This window comes from Fringilla coelebs, assembly GCF_963513975.1.
Source record: "Fringilla coelebs genome assembly, chromosome: 3".
Classification (NCBI taxonomy): domain Eukaryota; kingdom Metazoa; phylum Chordata; class Aves; order Passeriformes; family Fringillidae; genus Fringilla; species Fringilla coelebs.
In genome coordinates, this window is record NC_140030.1 from 29,793,206 (window position 1) to 29,811,441 (window position 18,236).

Consider the following 18,236-nt stretch of genomic DNA (forward strand, 5'->3'; position numbering starts at 1 on the left):
AAAAAATGGAGCGGTTATTCCACATGGGTTATTCATGGCAAGCCTGATTTTACCTTTACAGATATTGGCAGCATAAACAGTGCCAGGGGTGGCAGGTTTTCATAAGAACCTCCCACCTGGGTTTCTGTGATTGAATTGAAGAGCTGAAGGAGGTTTAGTATATTCTGTGCAAGACATACGTGAAGTGACTGTGCATGAAGAGTACGTCCTAGAATTTATTTTATAAGTATGAAAGAATAGATACAGCTGCAGTAAATAAAACTATCCTTTTTTTATTTGATGGCTGAAGACATTATTTCACTGTACATCATACATAGGAATTAAGTAGGGGGAGGAGGAAAAATCACAGAAACTCTTTCTTAAACAAAATCAAAAACAAAAATAAAAATAGACAAGTACCTTTTCTTTCCCCCCTAAAGGAGAAGGTAGAAGGCAGCACCTGTGTATTTCTGTAAGCACCATTGTTCCAGCTTGTGATGCTAAGCACTCCTTTTGGAAGAATGTACAACCACCGTGTTAAAAATACCTTACTGAAACCTCGGCTGAAAGGTTTGTCCGTGTCTGCATTTCTCCTTCGTTCGTGATTTCGTCCTCAGCTGTCTGTGCAGGATGCGGATCGATGCCGACAGGCGGTGGCACTCTCAGGGCCCTTTCATGTTCTTCCCTGCTCTCTGTCCCGCCTGCATCCTGCAGGAGGCTGGCTCGCAGTACCCAGGGGGGCCAGGGGGGCCAGGGGGACCGGGAACCCCAGGCTGCCCGGCCACCCCAGGGGGACCCCGGTCACCGTCACGGCCCTCCTGCCCATAGCTGGCCTTGCCTGGTTCACCTGGAAAAGTGGATGCAGGGCTAAACTCTGGCAGCAAAGGACTTGCATAGCATAATTAGCATCCTATCCTTAAAAACTTTGGCAGCATAATTAGCATCCTGTCCTTAAAAGCTGTATGAAGATGTTTTTTCACTGCTCTCAGGGGATTCCCAAGAGGGGTGCCACCTTACAGGGACAATTTTCCTCTCCCCGACACCCAGTCTGTGATTACACAGCTACAGCACAGTACCCAGTGTTCTCCAGGTGTACCAGTGCAGGTCTGCTGCTGTGCAAAGCTCTGCAGGTCCTCTACTCAGCCAACCCTGCTGCCAAGACCTAGGGCAGGGTAGATGCTACTTGCTACCACAGAGTTTCATTAGCTCTCTGGAAAAATAAATACCAATAATTTTTCCCACTCAGATGGTTGGGGAAATATATGCAAAGATGTGAACTGCTGAGCACTGAAGTAATTTTTGCTTCTAAATCTTCAATGAAGAAAGGAAAAACGGTGATTTCAAGAAGCCTTTTCCAGTGATAAATTTCTACAGAAAACACCTCTGAGTTACACAGACATCCTTGGAATCAGTAAATACTATACTATTTTTTTCCTTTTTCACAAGAGAACAAATATGAGTAGTTTGTCCTGCTGGATAAACACAGAAGTGTAGAAATAGGGATGGAAATGACATGTTTGTGTTCATTCGCTGGCCACTAGAGGCCAGCTGTGCTTCAGCCATCAGCAGGAATCTCTCCTGGAGCCGTGTTACATAACACTGCGATTAATTACCACAGAAATCAAATAATCTCCTAAATTATGACTGGAATTTTTAAAGACTGCTGTGCCTGCGAGTGAAATAATCTGGAGGTTATGGCCTTTTTTTTGTTTATTTTTATATATAATTACATGTGTATATAATATATATAAGATACATTAAAAGAGGCAATTTTTATTCATGTGTGTGTAATTGCCTCCTTTTTTAAATGCTGTCTTTACATTTTTCCTAATCTTTCTACCATGAAGACGTGGCTTTTTGCTTTTTAGTTTTTAAGCCTGATTTCTGACTCAATCACTACCTAAGAAGTAAAAATTACGAAGCACTTTAATTTCAGAGTTTATTGCTTAATGGACTCCTTATATCTTTCCATAGCAGCTTGAAGTATCAGTTCTGAGCAAATTTTTACTATATATCTTCTTTATCCTCACCCTCTTATATTTACCTGGAAGACCTCTTGGTCCAGGATGACCTTTCAGTCCTCTGCCTGGAAATCCTCTTTCTCCTCTTTCTCCTGGTTCACCTAAAGCAAATTCATGACACATTAGTTTGCCTGGAGTATCATTTTTAGTAAATCCCCTTTTAGAAGTGAACAGTTAATAAGCAACGAATTCAGCTGGCTGTATATATTCTTAGCATCTTTCAATGATGTCCTGGCACATATCTGCGTACAATGTTTAGGATTTGATTGGGTTTTTTCACCCATTTGAGTCACACTCAGAAGCAGAAAGGCTGGGGGAAAGAAAGCACCTAGAGCTGGACAATAAGTATCCCATGAAATATGTCACAGCCCATATAATAGGAACAAAACAAAGTCCCAGGATTTCAGGATATTTGGGATACAGACTGAGGCTACTGGCTTCTGCAAAACTATACAAGCTTAGTTCAGAAGTACAAATTCTCAAGTGTTGGTCCTCGAAACAGCCAGTGCAGAGGAGACAAAAGGTGGCTACACAGATGACAGTATTATGTTGATGTTCACATAAGGGATAAGTTTTACTTTCACAATTCTTTTTTTCTCATATAATAGTGTCATGGAGACTTTCCTTTGGTAAACACCCAGAGTTTCTTCAAGCCCGTACCTTGCTCCAAACGTGAATCATTTCAGTAAGAGGAAGGGGTTTTTGTTGCTTAAATTGTAAAATTCAAATTCTATTCACTGTTATCTGTGAATCTATCTGAACCAGGAACTCAGAGTGAGGCACTGAGTTTTCAGGTTGGCTGCCATGTACCATCATTATAGCTCTTGCACATGAGAGCATTCACACTTCCCTTGGATCTGTAATGGTATGGCCAGGTTTACTCTAAGGTAACTCAGAATTTGATGACAACTATGATGGCTTTTTGTTAGTTATGAGAAGTATTTTGCTTTGTTGTTTGGTTTTTTTTTTTTGGCAGGGGGATTAATGCTCTGTTTATTTTTTTCTTTTAATATTACAGTGTAGTCTGCTGTATGTTTAATCAAATTTTGGATATCCCATACATCACCTTAGTATTTCTCATTTTTGTTTCTTCTGCAGATGACATTACATTGAATTAAAACAGCAAAAATGCTCCAGCAATGATGCTGTTAAGTTTTGCTTTGTTTGTATTCTATTCCTTCTCTCAAAGCTTTTCTACATTTCACTTTCAAATAAACCTTCAATCAAAAGTAAACACCCTGCTCGAGCAACAGACCAGCTTTTTGCAGAAAGACAATTTTTAAATAAGACTTTCTTTTTGGAAAACACATCAAAACCACTGCTGAATAGAAATTAACACATACATGGTAGTCTTAAGACTTTGCATAAAATTTTACCCTGTAATTCTCTGGAGGAGAATAGAACCTCTCAGTCATGAACAGAAGAGATTAACTTAGATCAAAGATTTTGTGTAAAATGTAAGTCAATTCTATTATGGATTTGTCCTTTCCAAAGAATCAGTAGATGCTGGCACTTGGTGAAATGATGTTAAATGGTTCAAGTATTATATGCAAATATAAATGTAGATTATTATCAGTCCTTTGTAATGTGACAAACTGGGTGTGCTTAGAAAAGTAGACTAGATTTTAGTGAAGCAATCTGACTGCTTACATCAGCTCCTGGGACCATGAATCTTGCAGAAGTTAGGTCAATAGCCAGGCTGAATAGAGCAAAGAGAACCACTGGTGGAATCACATGTTGTATTTGTCATCAAATGACCTCTACATTGTGAGAAAGGACAGGCATCTGCCCTGAGCTAGAAGGAAGCAGCTGAATCCTAATATTGATTCTCACTCTCATAGACTTCTGAGGTTTTGTGGTTTTTTAGGTGCTAAAAAGCAGATTTCTAAACAAGACTTTCTGAAGGCAGGCCAATGAGCCCTTTAATCACTGTGGTAACGCCAGGCGCTTACATTCCTAACTCAGGATGCTTTTTGGACCTCAAGTGTGTACAGCATACAACCACAACCTGTAAACCAAGGAACTGGGCAACAACACAGCAAGACCAAAACAAACAAACTAAAAAAACCTCAAACAAACCCCCAAAAACCAAAAGTGAAGCAGTCAGCAAGTGAAAGCCAGCTGGAGAATTTCTTACCTTTTGGACCTTTACGACCAATCTCACCAGGGGGACCTTTCAGGCCAGGCAGGCCACGGGGGCCAAGCTGTCCTGGGAAACCATTTTCACCAGCAGGTCCTGGAGCTCCTGGAGGCCCTGGTCGGCCAGGGAGACCTGGAGCACCAAATTCTGGCCTCCTAAGGCTGGCTGCCAGCTGAGCTAATTGTTCTGCAAGGAGCAGGAGACAGAGTTGTGGAGTAAGTGAACAAGAATGAAGAGATTCCTGTGATCACTGAAGAAAAATGTATGTTCACTGCTACAGGAACTGACAAATTACACTGCAGCACCTTCCTTTTTTACTTTGCTATTTATAAAGTTTATTACATTTAAGGTATTATCTAATTATAGAATAAGATATTAATCCTATTTATAGAGGCTTTTATTAAATACCCTGTTGAGCATTACCCAGAACAGTGAAAACTGCTGAAAATTTTTAAAACAGGAGCAGCAATTTCATTCTGTAAACTCTTAACATTACAGAGGTATAATAACCCAAAAGACATCTTCAATAGCAAGTAGTGAAAAATTTCTTCAGTGTTTACGAGGCAGCATGAATTTCTCAACTCAATAAATTCCGTGCACCCAATGATATTAGAAAAGCTTCAGATTTCTGTGTCTGTCAAGAACTCAGCAAATTAGGGTTAATTTAGAGTATCTCTATATTACTTTAATTTTAAGATATGTTATCTCCAGAAACCTCTCTCTGCATTCCCCTTCTTTTCACCTATTTTGCACAGCTTGCTGAAATCTAATAGTAAATACAGAAGGCTAAAAAGCTTCCAGTGAAGCTTGTACTTTTATGTATGTAAATACAGCAAGTGATTTGAATGCAAAATGTATTTATTTCACACAGCTACACCGGACTATGGCCTGCTTACCACAGCAGTAGTGTGGAATCAGCAGGCATTTCAATGAGGCTACAAACTATATATAAATAAGGGACTTCCTCTTACTGTGTCCACATTCACATGTGCAAAAGTTTTCCACCATGTCCCCTGATGAGGCCATGCAATTTGTTCTGGGTAAGCATGATGAAAATCTTGGTTGCCTCCACAGAAACATGTGATCCCAATTTAAATGAACAAGGAACATCAAATACTTTTTAGCCTATTTACCTTGCATGACTCTCATGCAAACCTGCTTAATGTGCTGATCGCTTGGTTCTTTTCCCTAGGATTAAAAAAAAGAGGGTTTTAATAAAACAGTTGATGTCACACTTACATTTTATGAGTGCTCCTGATTCAAAAAAAATGCTGTCAATAAAGGGTTGTGACAGTTTAACCCCAGCTGGCAAAACACCACACAGCTGCTCACACCCACACCCGTGGAACAGAGGAAGAAAAAGAAGTCTAATAAATGGAAAGTAAGAAGAAGTAGAAGAAGGGGTAGGAAAAAGGGAAAGAGGAAGAGGAAATAAAATACAAAAAAGACAATGATAATGTAAGTTGTTCAAATGGAAGTTGCTCACCACTCCCACAAGTTTTCCCTGGTTATATGGCTGAGTGTGATGTTGTATGGTATGGGATATCCCTTTGGTCAATTATAGTCAGCTCTCCCAGCTGTGCTCCCTCCCAATTTCTTGTGCACCTCCAACCTACTCACTGATGGTGCAGTGTAAGGAGCAGGAGAGGCTTTGATTCTATGTGGTGTTCATGAGTAACTGAAACATCACAGAATGGCTTGGGTTGAAAGGGACCTTTGAAACCATCTAGTTCCAACCCCCCTTCTCAGGGCCCCTTTTAACCTGCCCTTGAACTCTTCCAGGGATGGAGCCTCCACAACTTATCTGGGTGACCTATTAGCACCTCTCCATTCTTGCAGTGAAGAATTTGCTCCCAGTATCTAATCTAAAACTATGCTCTTTCACTTTGAAACCACTGCCCTTCTTTTTCCTGCTCCCACTAGCGTGCTACAAAGATTATTTTCAGCACAAATCAAAAATATAACCCCATACAAGCCACTGTGAAGAAATTTAACTGTGTCCCAACCAAAACCAATCCATGAGTCACTAAAAGGTGTTCCAGCTCCTGCAAGTGCAACTACTCCAGCTGATGTCAACTTAACTAGCAAGGTAAAGCCTGAGTGATGCTCCTTTGTATCAAACACGGTTTGGCTTCATGCACATTGCAGGGGTGGGGTGGCCATAAGAAAACAGAGCTGAACTGAAAGCTGGGGCCCCAAGGATGTAGCTGTGTACAGCCCAGGATTGCTCTGTGGTACACCTGCCTGATGAGGGGCACACTGTGCTTCAGGCTGCTGGGGCACTTCAGTTTGGCACGTGCACACACAAAACAAGGAGTGGTGTGAGTGAGAGATAAAGGTTCAAAAGATGCCAATTTCATGAAAACAGCACTTACAGCTGGACCTTCGCTGCCAGGCAGGCCTGGGGCTCCCTGCTCACCCTGCAAGCCTCGTGGTCCAGGTGAGCCACGTGGCCCTTCCATGCCGGGCAGCCCCCGACTTCCCTCAGGCCCGCGGGAACCGGGGTCTCCAGGATTCCCAACCTGTCCAAGAAAGAGAGGAATTTCAATAGACTGCTGTACTAGTGATAGACTCATTCTGGCATATCAAAACAGTGACAGGACCTATTCACAAATGCAAAGAAATGACTGCTGAAATACAGCTGTTCAGTAGAACTTTTTTAAGTAAGCAACTGGAGTCAGTAGTTGCATGATTTCTAAGAGGGCTGTACTCTTACAGGGGAGAAGTGGAAAGAGAATCTATTCCATAAAAATAGGGAAATCAGATTGTAACAAAGGTAAATCAAATAGCAACATACTCAAGATGGCTCTCTGCCCTCATGTGTGTCAACATGGAAAATTTCTGGACATTAACTGCTGCTTAAGGTATGAAAACTCCAGCTCCCTTCTTGCTCTAAATCCCTTTCATGTCCTTCTCTAGAGAGTACCACGGTGTGAGCCTCTACTGTGCAGCCCAAGGTTGTTTGGGAACACACATTTTTGCTTTGTTTACTCTGCCAGAGCTGGTTCTAGTGCCAGCACTGGAGTTTGCTGGCAGAGGGGAAGGAACATCTTTCCACCAGCTGACATTGACAAACTGCCTGGACAGATGCAGAGCTGCCTTATTTCACTCAGGGAAGGGGCAGAAAGCTATTCCTGACCCTGGGGAATGAAAGGATTGATGTGACTATGTCAACATGTCCACTTCAGTACACTGAGAAAACAAAGCTATTGCTTCTGCTCCAGTAATTTTACTAAGAGTTATTAAATATCAGGCAGAGGGAGACCTATTCCAGCAGGCACCTCTGAATTATTGTAGTTGGTGTGAGCAGCAATGTTCTGGTAGCAGAACATTGGTACACATGTGGCTTCTCTAAGAAGCTGCCAAAAGCTTCCCCCATGTCCAGCAGAGCCAAGATGAGCCAGCTCTGAAACAAACCTACTGGCCAATGCCAAGCCAAGCAGTGATGTTGATAAAGCCTCTGGGATAACATATATAAGGAGGAAAAAACTCTTGTCCAGAAATAATTGCAGCCAGAGAAGAGCAGGGTGAGAATATGTGAAATGAACAGCTCAGAAGTCGCTGAGGCCAGTGCAGAAGGAGGGGGAAGAGGTACTTCCCTTTTTTTTTTACTTCCCATTATCCTACTCTGACTCTGATTGGTAATAAATCAGTTAATTCCCCTGAGTCTGTTTTGGCCATGGCTGTAACAGGTGAGGGATCTCTCCCTGGCCCCTCATCTGGGCCCATGAGCCTTTTTTTGTATTTTCTCTTCCTTGGCCAGTTTTGAGGAGTGGCAGTATGGCTTTGGTGCACACCTGATGTCCAGTCAAGGTCAAATCAGCACAGTTGCTTTCAATAAAAATTAATTTACTCCTAATAACCAATAGTAGCAATAAGAAAGAAAAATATGGCACAAAAGAAGAAAAAAAATCCACCTAAAAACCCCAAAATGAGCAGGAAAAAAAATCCTACAACTTCCCAAATCTACTGGGAAAAGAAAAAAAAAAAAAAAGAGAGTAACACCCTCTGAAAGAGATGCTAAAGAACAAATTACTCAGCTGTGCTATCAGTCAAATCCACAAGGTGGGACCGTTTTGGTTCCAGCTGTGCTGCACCCCAGACAGCCGATGGCTGCCCCTATCAGAACAAAACCCAAGGAACATGCTTTGATAGATATGTTAAGGAGACAGAATAATTGCTTTTATGGACTACACAACTGGGAAGCCATCATTCCTTTCTTCCCCAGCCTGGTGAGTTATCAGGTTCCCAGACAGATTACTCCTTCTTGTGAGGATACTCAATGAGATACAAGCACTCTAGGCTCTCATCAAGACAAAAAGATTTGAAAAATTTAGGTAGATAAAATTATGGATTTCTCTTCTAATCTATCTCTTCCTCATGTCCTTCTTGTAGGATCTTCATCAGCAGTAAATACTCTTTAGCTTGCATTTGCTTAGCCCAAAAGTTACCCAGAACACTAATAACACAAGCAGAGGATTTTTGTTATGCTCAGCCTCAGTTCCCCATAGGGAGAACTGTTGGTATTGTAGCATCACAGCTCATACTGTCAGATATGCAACAATCCAACTCTTCAGTGATCCTGAAATCAAAGAACGAATTCAGCTCTCCAGTTATTTTTTATGTGACATACACCTTCCACATCAAAGTTATCATTTTGCAGTAAAATAAAACAAAACAAAATAAAAATAACACAAAAACACAATAAAAATAAAGGAAGCTGGGCCATAAATGCTTCTTGTGTCACAGACATCACAATCCTGCTGCCAGCTTTTTACAGTGGCACACAGCCACTGCACTGAGCTTCCTTTCTATCCAACACCTGCTGTACAAAGGGTGCCTTCATTTTCTCAAAAAAAACTTTGTTGGACAGAAAACTTCTGCTGAATGATGCTTCTCTTTTATGGAGTTCGAATCCAGGAAACAAATTCCTTTTCAAAGTTAATTCATGTTAATGTTAACCGTATTCAAAATTTAAACAGAAGAAAAGCTGCTAAAACACCTTCCATTTAACTGCAATAAAGAGGTCAGCTTGTTATTTGCATTTTTCTTTCCTTAAATCAGAAAATCATGATCTACTAGATCTATTATGATCTACTAGATCTCTATATTTCTATAACAATGCTATTCATTGTACTTACAGCTCCCTTTGCTCCTGGTAATCCCATGTCACCCTAAAAAGAAGACAAACTATATTAGAAGAAAGTCTCCTTACCACAGATGTTACAAATGCAGTAAATGTGACACAATGGTTTTTTGAGTATAAAAAGAAATTTCATATATTTAGTTGATTTATGCCAAATTGTCTCACAAATAATTACAATTCCTTTGAGAATACAACCTTTATTTTGAGTGGGTTTGCTACAATTCCTTTCTCAAAACATTTCTGTAAGGTTCAGATGAGAAAGCATTTGTTATAATTGGTTTTATATTGCTTCTCTTGAAGCAATAGACAGGATTTAGACATGTGGCTCTAACCTCTCAAACACAGCTACACCACAGGACAATCTTAGATAGATTTCTTGGAAATCTTTAAGAAGAAGCATTTTTTTAACCAGGATTTTCTAGTTTCTACAAAGTGACAGAACAATGGATAATGGTGCTGTGTTAGTGCTGAAAAAACTGCAGCAGAAACTACTGCACAGAAAGTTCTGTGAAGAAGCCAAACCCCTGCAAGTTCCTATTTCCTGCAATCTTTCTCTTGGCTTCAACAATACCAAAATCCCTCGATCACCTGACTGAGAATAGCAATACAGTAATTTTTAGGTTTTCCTCTCAACTTTAGAAAAACTTTTTTTTTTTTTTTTTTTAAGCAGAACTGTATATTTCATAGCTTTCCAAGCACCAGTAATAGAGTAATTAGGCAAATAGAACTGCTGTGCTCTGCAAGGACCAGTTGGTATAAAACTGAAATGTGCCTTTCAGTGATGCAAACATAATGCTTGAAGTACTCCAACAATACTTTATATTTTTAATTTAAAACAAAAAGATAATATTATATCAGGTAAAGTAAAAAAAGCTCCTTACTAAGTCACCCTTTTCTCCTCCATCCCCTTCTGCTCCAGGTGCACCCTATATCAAAGAAAGACATGCTGTCAGTCTTCAGATTAAGTTAACATTAGGTAACATTTGGTACTGTGATTTTGAAGTCCCATGATCTCTAACAGGACTTACCTGTTCACCCTTAGGTCCTGGTTCACCCACCGAACCCTAAAAGGTTAAAAATTAAAAATTAAAAAAAAATAAGCCTTCATAATTTTAAAGTTCAGGTTCTAAGGCATGTTAAATTTTATTTGATCCTAAATTTTGCATTCATGCAAGAGACTTTTAAAGCTGCAAATTTTTAAGAATTACAATGAAAGCAATTAAATCTTACTATGTAATTTATGTGACAGAGTGAAGGCAAGTACCAGTATGGAACATATAATCCACTACCACACTGTACAGTACAGATTCTGACTGTCCAAAGGTACCTCTCCCCTTCACATGACAAATGCTCTTGTAGCTGCTACAGAACTGCTCTGAGAATTGCTAAGAAGCTACAAGGAAATAAATCCAGTAAGTGTATCACTTTCTCCAGCACCATTATACATTCCATATTGCTCTAGGCTATACTAGCTCTGCTAATATGGAAAAAGCAGAGAGACATCCACAAGTACAGCCACAATCTTGTCCTGCATGCTGTTTAATTCTCAATCTTACCAAATCTGTGTCTAGATTTCTGATCACTGTAGTCAAAGCTGAAGGGTTTGTATCTTAAAGTTAATATTCCTTTTTAAAAAGAAATTAGATTATGTTTCACTTAGAATCCTCTAATAAAACATACCCATGTGGACAGGCAGGAAACAAAGAGAAATAAATTAATGAGCCAATTAATTTCAAACATATGTAATTTTTATCTAGAGCAAAACTATTACATTTTTAGAACAGTATATCACTTATGATAATATTTTTGCATTTGTATTCTGTTAGAAAACCAGTCACATCATCCTTTTAATATTCTTTCCAGTCTGTACATGTTCAAGGATATGCATTCCAAATGAACTGTAACTGTGTGTGATAATCCTGTTTTTTGTAAAACAGACAGACATGCAGCAGTTTCTCTCCCACTTCAGAGATCCATTTAATTCACATAAGACATAGTCACACAGACTGGTGTAGCTTCTACAGTTTTTACAGAATTTAACGAATTCTGATATGTTCTCATGTTCTAGAAGATGAAGAGCTAATACTGAATTATCCACAAAGCTAAGCAGTATAAATGACAGAACTATTTAACATTCCAACTTTGTCAAACAACACTGAAACTATTTTCTCTGAATTGTTCTCAACATTGTGCCTTGTTAAGGTTTCCCAATTACACAAAAAAGACAGTGGTAGGTATCCAACCTAACATTATTTTAGAGATTCTTTTTCTCCCTTACTCTTCTTTATAGCAAGAAAACTGCCAAAAGATAAAGCTGACATAGAAGAATCTATTGCTTTTGTGAGCCTGTCCTGCAATGTTTCTATAAGCAAGTATGAAAATCACAACTGAAAATACTGGAATCAATTCTACATTGACTCCAAAAATTGCAATGGAGGAAATAAGGCAAGATGTCAAACTATGAAAATACTCACTTTTACTGACATACTGTCTATCAATTTTGCAAAAATCCCTCTCAAATAATACTCAAGAACTCTTTGGAAAACTGCCTGACAGCATGATCCAAAACTGTAGCAGGATCATGTTGCAGTGCCAAGGTCTGGCACTCAGCTCGTGCTGTTTAACTGACTAGAATAGACAGAGCCGGAGTGTATGAAACCAGTCCAAAATACATGAATCAGAGGCAGCCTAAGTGGTGAATGCTGGGTCTGGTTCAGGCTCCAAAGGAGGCAAAGGCCTGGGCTGTGATCTCCTTTTCCAAGCTGACAACCCAGCCAGGCACAGGGTGACACGGTGAGGGTTGGTCCATGGGGGCTTGGAAACAGGAACACCAACCCAACCCTGCCGTTAGCACATGATATTGCACTTGTAACATTCAATCATTCTTATATCCATGGAGTTTTGTGAGCTCTCACTTTTTCATATTACTTCAGTACAAATAATTCTGGTGGTATATTTGGTGGTAATTTATTCCTTTTTTACATCTGCATGTAGACAAGATGTCAACAGATAGTACACAATGTTTAACAGCTTTGGGATCAAGAATGACTGCTGATGTATCAGATTCATGAATTCTACTGGCTTCTGGCTGCTATTTACATCAACTCTTGCCATGCAGATACAGCTACACAACAGAACATGTACAAAACCATGAAGTTTTGAAACCAGAAAGTGAAAAAAGGTTACTTCAGCCTAGAGCTTACTCCTAGAAGGGGCTGACCCAAAGACTGGGGTTAACAGGCTACAGAGATGCCTATTTCCAACCTGACAAGGTTGTTTGTGTAAGACTGATGCAGTTGCAAAAGCTGAAGGGAAGAGGAAGGATAGAGTGGCACAATGCTCTCCAAGCTTGTGACTTGGAAGAGATACTGCAAGTTAGTGCTGCTGGCAAGGCTGCAGCCATGCTAAACACGTCCCAGAAAATTCACTACAACCTCCATGCAACTGGAAAATAGAATATTAATCAAGGATACAAGTGGAGAGCTAAAAAGAAATCATAGGATGAAATAATTCCTAGCATGGCACTTTGGACTTTAAGGTATTTGCACAGAGCACTAAATTGACCTCAGGTCTTGAAAAAAGGTTCAGGCATAAGTTACTGTCATCTGCCAGTTAGATACTCAGAAACCTCCTGGCTGTAGCCTGGATCTCTCTAGGTCTGTCTATAGCATTGACATTCTATTTTTTATCTAGAGCTCCAGATGTTTTATATGGCAGATGAGGAAAATCAAACACCTTTGGAGGGAGGTTGTCAGCACTGCAACAAATGGTAGGTATTTTCCTTCTACCTTCTTCCTCAGTACCTCAATCTCCCTCTGGACAAGTCTAAAATATGAATCATTACCAATCTAATAAAAAGAGACTGCTTTATGTCAATACTTACATTTGACTAGAAATGTCCTGATCTCAGCATTAAAAGAAAACCAAACAAACATGAAAAAAATACCTCAGCAACATCAAAGACTGCTTTCAAGTGAATAGGTTTTTTTAAAAAAGCTGCCAAAATCAACAGCAAACCCTATCCAGAAACCCCATGATGTACACTGGGAGCGTAGCAAGGGCAGGATTCCTCTGTTCAGCTAAGACATTCTGCAGCAGTTACACCCATGTCTGACTAAGGGTCCAACAGCCCCCTGGTTGTCAGGAGGATGTAAGAGGCACTTCACAAGTGTAGTTCATTTAATACTGATGCCTCAAGTAAGGAAGACACAGAAGAGAATATCTTCGTATCAAAGATGTCAGAAGTTAGCCAAGTGAATTCTCTCCTTTGCAGTCTCCTATAGCCAAGAGAAGATAAGAAATGTCTCTGGCTTTATGCACTGTCTTCACTAACATATATTGAGCAAAGCAAGATATACTCTGCAGAGATTGGGCCCTGGGGTCCAATCCTTCCCTCTCAACAAAACAGTTGAAGTGCTTATATCCTGTAATTCTGCATGCATGCATAGGTGTCTCCATTGCTGCATTACCATGTGCATTTCCATATGAGGCCCTAAGACGTATAACAGGCATCGCTACTACTGTAGGTGAGAATTTAAATTGCAAAGCTCTATAGTGACCACAGATCCTGACTGACCACTTCATATCTGGCTGTGTCAATAATTTGCAGTATGCTTTAGGCCTTTAAATGATTCAAATTTAAAAAAACCAAAATAATTTTTATATCATTAATCTTATTTCAGTCCCCAAAGTGGCACTGTCAAGAGTTTTCCTTTACACGTTCATGAGCTACAAGTAGTTAATGGGCACAGAGAGCACCACTTTCAAGCAGCTAAAATATCTATATACAAAACAAGAAAACAGATATTAATTTGTGGAAAAACTGAACACAGTGCTCAACTTGTTGTGTTTACTCCTGACACCAAACTGCATGTACGAGTGCATTCCTTACCCGGTCACCTTTACCACCAGGAAGGCCTGGAGGACCAGGCAGTCCAGGAAGTCCAATACTACCCTGGGGACCCTGTGAAAATAAGCCAAGGATGTAAACTTAGCCAATCTCGTTTAGAATGAACAACTAAGGGTCATACCCTGAAGCAGATAGGGCAAAACTTTATTCCCAGAACAGACTTAGCTTGATGAAAGAGGATTATCTGATGCAAATTGAGCTGATCCAAAGTATGGCACTTTAAACAGACTCTTATTATGAATTTATTGCTGACAATCACAACAGAAATGACTTACAGGTTTTTCTACCCTCCAGTGCCACAAAGACAGACTGGTTCTCTTAAAAATCCTTCCCAAGATCTCGCACTCTGCGATTTGCACATTCCTCTGTAACAGTAAGCTCTTTCAGCCAAGACCTCCCCAGCCATGCTTCTGACTGATTCTGTGTAAATACTGCTGGAGCTCTGGTAAAAGGTGGCATTCATAATGTGCTCCATTCATTAGTTTCACGTAGCTGTTAGCAGAAAGCCAGTCTCTCACTGCTCCTGTTCCCAGGAGCCCACACAGGAGTGTGCCGCTCAGCTTTGCATGTCACAGGATTTATGGGCTTATCAAGTAGAAGAGAAAGTCACACATATCTCCATGTAATTTAAAACAGCATTTTCTAATATTAGCACAGTCACAGAGGACTGAAAAAGAAACTGAACCACCACTCATTTCAATGTTATTTTCGATTCCCTGCATGGATAAATGGGTAAGTGTAGTTCAGATGATACTGCTCCTTGAAAGTAAACATGAGTACTGAATATAGAAATAAACTGCTTACCAACTTCCCTGGTAAACCTGGAGGACCTGCAGGACCTGTCTCCCCTCTGCTACCCTGGAAGCAGAAATAGAGGAACAACATTATTTCCTGAAATTCTTCTTGTGATCTGGGAATAAAGCATGATTTTTTTTTTTCCTCAATGTTAAGTGATTTACACTACTTAGCTGTTGGGTTTAATTGAAACTTCTTTTTCATAGTGCAAAAATACCATAGGCATTAAAACCAGCAGAACTTTCTGAATAAACATTTTTCATTAACCATGGCATATATAACTGTTATGTGGCATTAAATTATTCAAGTAAATAATTTTGCTGAGTGATTAAGCAAAGTGAAGTTCCCTTCATGGGATCACACCTGAGAGTTACCTGTCACAAACACAATCACTTCATTATGACAGCTCTGACAAGCATGCTTAACTTTAGGCTTCTGCTTAGTTTCATCACCTGAGCTCCTATATGAACACATATTTAAAGCACCTGATCCCTAATGCACAAATGTGAAAAGTGATGAAGCACTTAACAGACTCATTCAGGTTTAAAAAAATCTAGGGTGTTATAGGGAGAGGTAACTTTTAAAAGGCACCATTTATAATAGTGATAAGCATAAATATGTGCTTTACTGCATCGTTATATTTTCATTTCAAACATGTTTGTCCATTCAGATCATCATATTCACATTACTGTTGCAACTCTATTTCTTAATGCAGCCACTTTAATACACACTCTGGGTAAATCTGACATTGAGCCAAACTTGCAAAGATTTTAAACAATTTTCAAACTAAAGTACCTTTCTCAAAAGATTGTCTCTTATGATTAAACTTTTCAGAACAGTTCACTTTTATAGCTTTACTCTCACATGTACAGACAAATTCAACCAATCTCCCAACTCAAGCTTAGGTCTCACTCTTCTTAAATTCACAGTGTGACTTTGTAAGCGCTATTTGCAATAAAGGAAAGATACAACATTTAAGATCATAAAATGTCAAGAATTTATGTTATTAGTTAGGCAAGTTGATAAACTATTATACAATGACACAGATAATTGTAGATTAAAGCAGATCTTAGCATTCTAGTGCTGTGTGCAATGGATAATTTTAAATACAGGGGGTTTTCATAACAGGGACAATATTGTGAAATGTTGTAGCATACTAAATAAAAGGAGATGGCAGACATGGCCTTTTACATTAGGTCATAAATGCAATGAACAACTTCTCACACAAGCTTAGGAAAGCTAATTCTACAATTCAAGAAATAATTAGGTACCCTGGAGAGATCACAGAACCAACTATAAACAGACTTTTCAATTCATTTCCTTCAAAATATCCTATGGTGTTAAAATATCTATTACTTTAAAGCACTTTGCATAATTTCTAGAAGCTTTTTTATGTTTAACAAAAAAAGGAAAGAAAAGAAAAATGTCTCCTAACTCACCTTCATCTTACAACCCAGAAAATGCATTACAGTTTTATTTAATCACAAAATTCTGAACTACATCTCTGACCTGGAATGCTGCTATATTTCTGATTCAGGAAAGATGAAGACTAAAATTATGATCAACATTAGAAACTTGTTTCTTATATCATTTTCATTAAAGCCATACCAGCCATTCACTACCCGTAACAGCCATCCTTATACAGAGATGAAACAAAAGCAGTATAATCTTCAGAGGGTCAAAATCTTATAATAAACCTCTTAAACACATCAAAAGTTCTGCTGGTCACACAAAATTCAAGAAAAAACTTTCATTTCAAATGCGGAAAAAATCTTTCATTAAATGCACACCACAGGCACTTTGTCAATCACAATGATTTTCTAAGGAGGCAAAGAAGGAGGTTAGTTTACAGAAGACCAGAATACAACTGCATAGTATTTCCTTGTAAACAGTGACATTGTGTCTGTAAGGACAGATTATTGCAAACTATGGACCACCACTGCAAGATCTGCAGTGGTGTTTTAGCAAGTAAGAGAGTGACTGGAGCCCAAAGAAGGAGGAATCCCATCCCTGGCAAAACTAGAAAGACTGTAATGCTTCCTCCAAGTTATACCAGACTGAAATGGCCCTAGGATAGGTTATACAGTAAGCTGCTTACTCATAGTTCTGAAGAAAAACAAAAGGCATCTTGAAATGTCCTATGTAAATATTTAAAATGCAACATAAGTCACGTCTTAGGAGAACCTACATTTTCCCCACAGCCTATAGAAGGGTTTCTGTGACAGCTGGTTCAGGTGCTGACATCTGTTCTTGGCCAGATGAAATGTTCCTCTGTGCTGTAAGTCACTATGGGCAGAATTAGAGCAGAAGGCAGTTTGGCCATGTCCTCAGCCTACCTTTCCTATACAACAGCCCTCTGTGTAACAGTAAGTAGCTTCAGGCCACCCACAAACCAACAGGCATGCTGCACTGGCTTTAACAAAAAGACTACCAGAATCTGGATGGTTTTATGCACTTTTGACACACTTCAGAATCCATGCTTTTCCTAGAGGTGAAACGCTTAAGGAGGGAAAGAAGCCACTCTAGTTTGGAATGAGCTGAGCCAGGCTTGCATCCATGCTGGTGAACATTCCATGCCTCTAGGAAAAGGCACATGCAAAATTATAAGTGTGAAATGGTGGCACAGCACTGCAGTCTGAGCACCACCAGGATGCAGCCCTTCCACAGCTCCTGTGCTAGACCGTGGTTACCACAAAATTTACCTTCCCTTTGTTTCAAAGCAGCGGCTGAACTACTCAGTATGTTTAAAGATTTAACATCTTTCTCACAGATCCGTTATATTCAGCCTTTTAATATAACATTTACAGCTGACCTTCCTTTAAGTTGTCTGGGATGGTTTTCATCCTCACTGAAATTTTGAAGACTTGATCCTTTTGTAGAATTCTCACAAACAGTTACAGAATGCAATCTCATGCTAAGAGAGTTTCATGATCTTATTGATTTCCTGTTCATCACTTGAGTGGAACGACAATAAGAATGAGAATACATTCCAGGTAATTGGCATCTCTCTTGGTTGCCCAGATAACTGAAACAATAGCTAGAATCACTTGAGATGTAATTCACAGTATATACTGTAATAAACCTTTACTAAAGGGTTTTTACTTTAAAAATTTGTTATTAATTATAAGTAATTTGTTATATATTATTAAATATATGTCATAGGACTGCAAAAGAGAATTAAATATGTATGGAATAAAGAAGAATAAACAAAGTATATTTTGGATTTTTTAAACTTCATATTCAAAG

At 39.3% G+C, this 18,236-nt stretch overlaps 1 protein-coding gene across 1 annotated transcript in view; it reads right to left on the reverse strand.

Annotated features, from left to right (window-relative positions):
* Nucleotides 1-641: 641 nt before the first annotated feature.
* The window catches only part of COL9A1 (collagen type IX alpha 1 chain), a gene marked incomplete at both ends in the record, with an annotated part of 44,992 nt that continues 27,397 nt past the window's right edge, over nt 642-18,236 (reverse strand). The window contains 10 exons of the mRNA XM_084202856.1: nt 642-826; nt 2,024-2,101; nt 4,138-4,326; nt 5,274-5,328; nt 6,516-6,662; nt 9,282-9,314; nt 10,168-10,212; nt 10,315-10,350; nt 14,178-14,249; nt 15,000-15,053. Of these exons, the coding sequence (XP_084058982.1) occupies nt 642-826; nt 2,024-2,101; nt 4,138-4,326; nt 5,274-5,328; nt 6,516-6,662; nt 9,282-9,314; nt 10,168-10,212; nt 10,315-10,350; nt 14,178-14,249; nt 15,000-15,053 (894 nt within the window). The remainder of the gene's footprint in view (nt 827-2,023; nt 2,102-4,137; nt 4,327-5,273; nt 5,329-6,515; nt 6,663-9,281; nt 9,315-10,167; nt 10,213-10,314; nt 10,351-14,177; nt 14,250-14,999; nt 15,054-18,236) is intronic.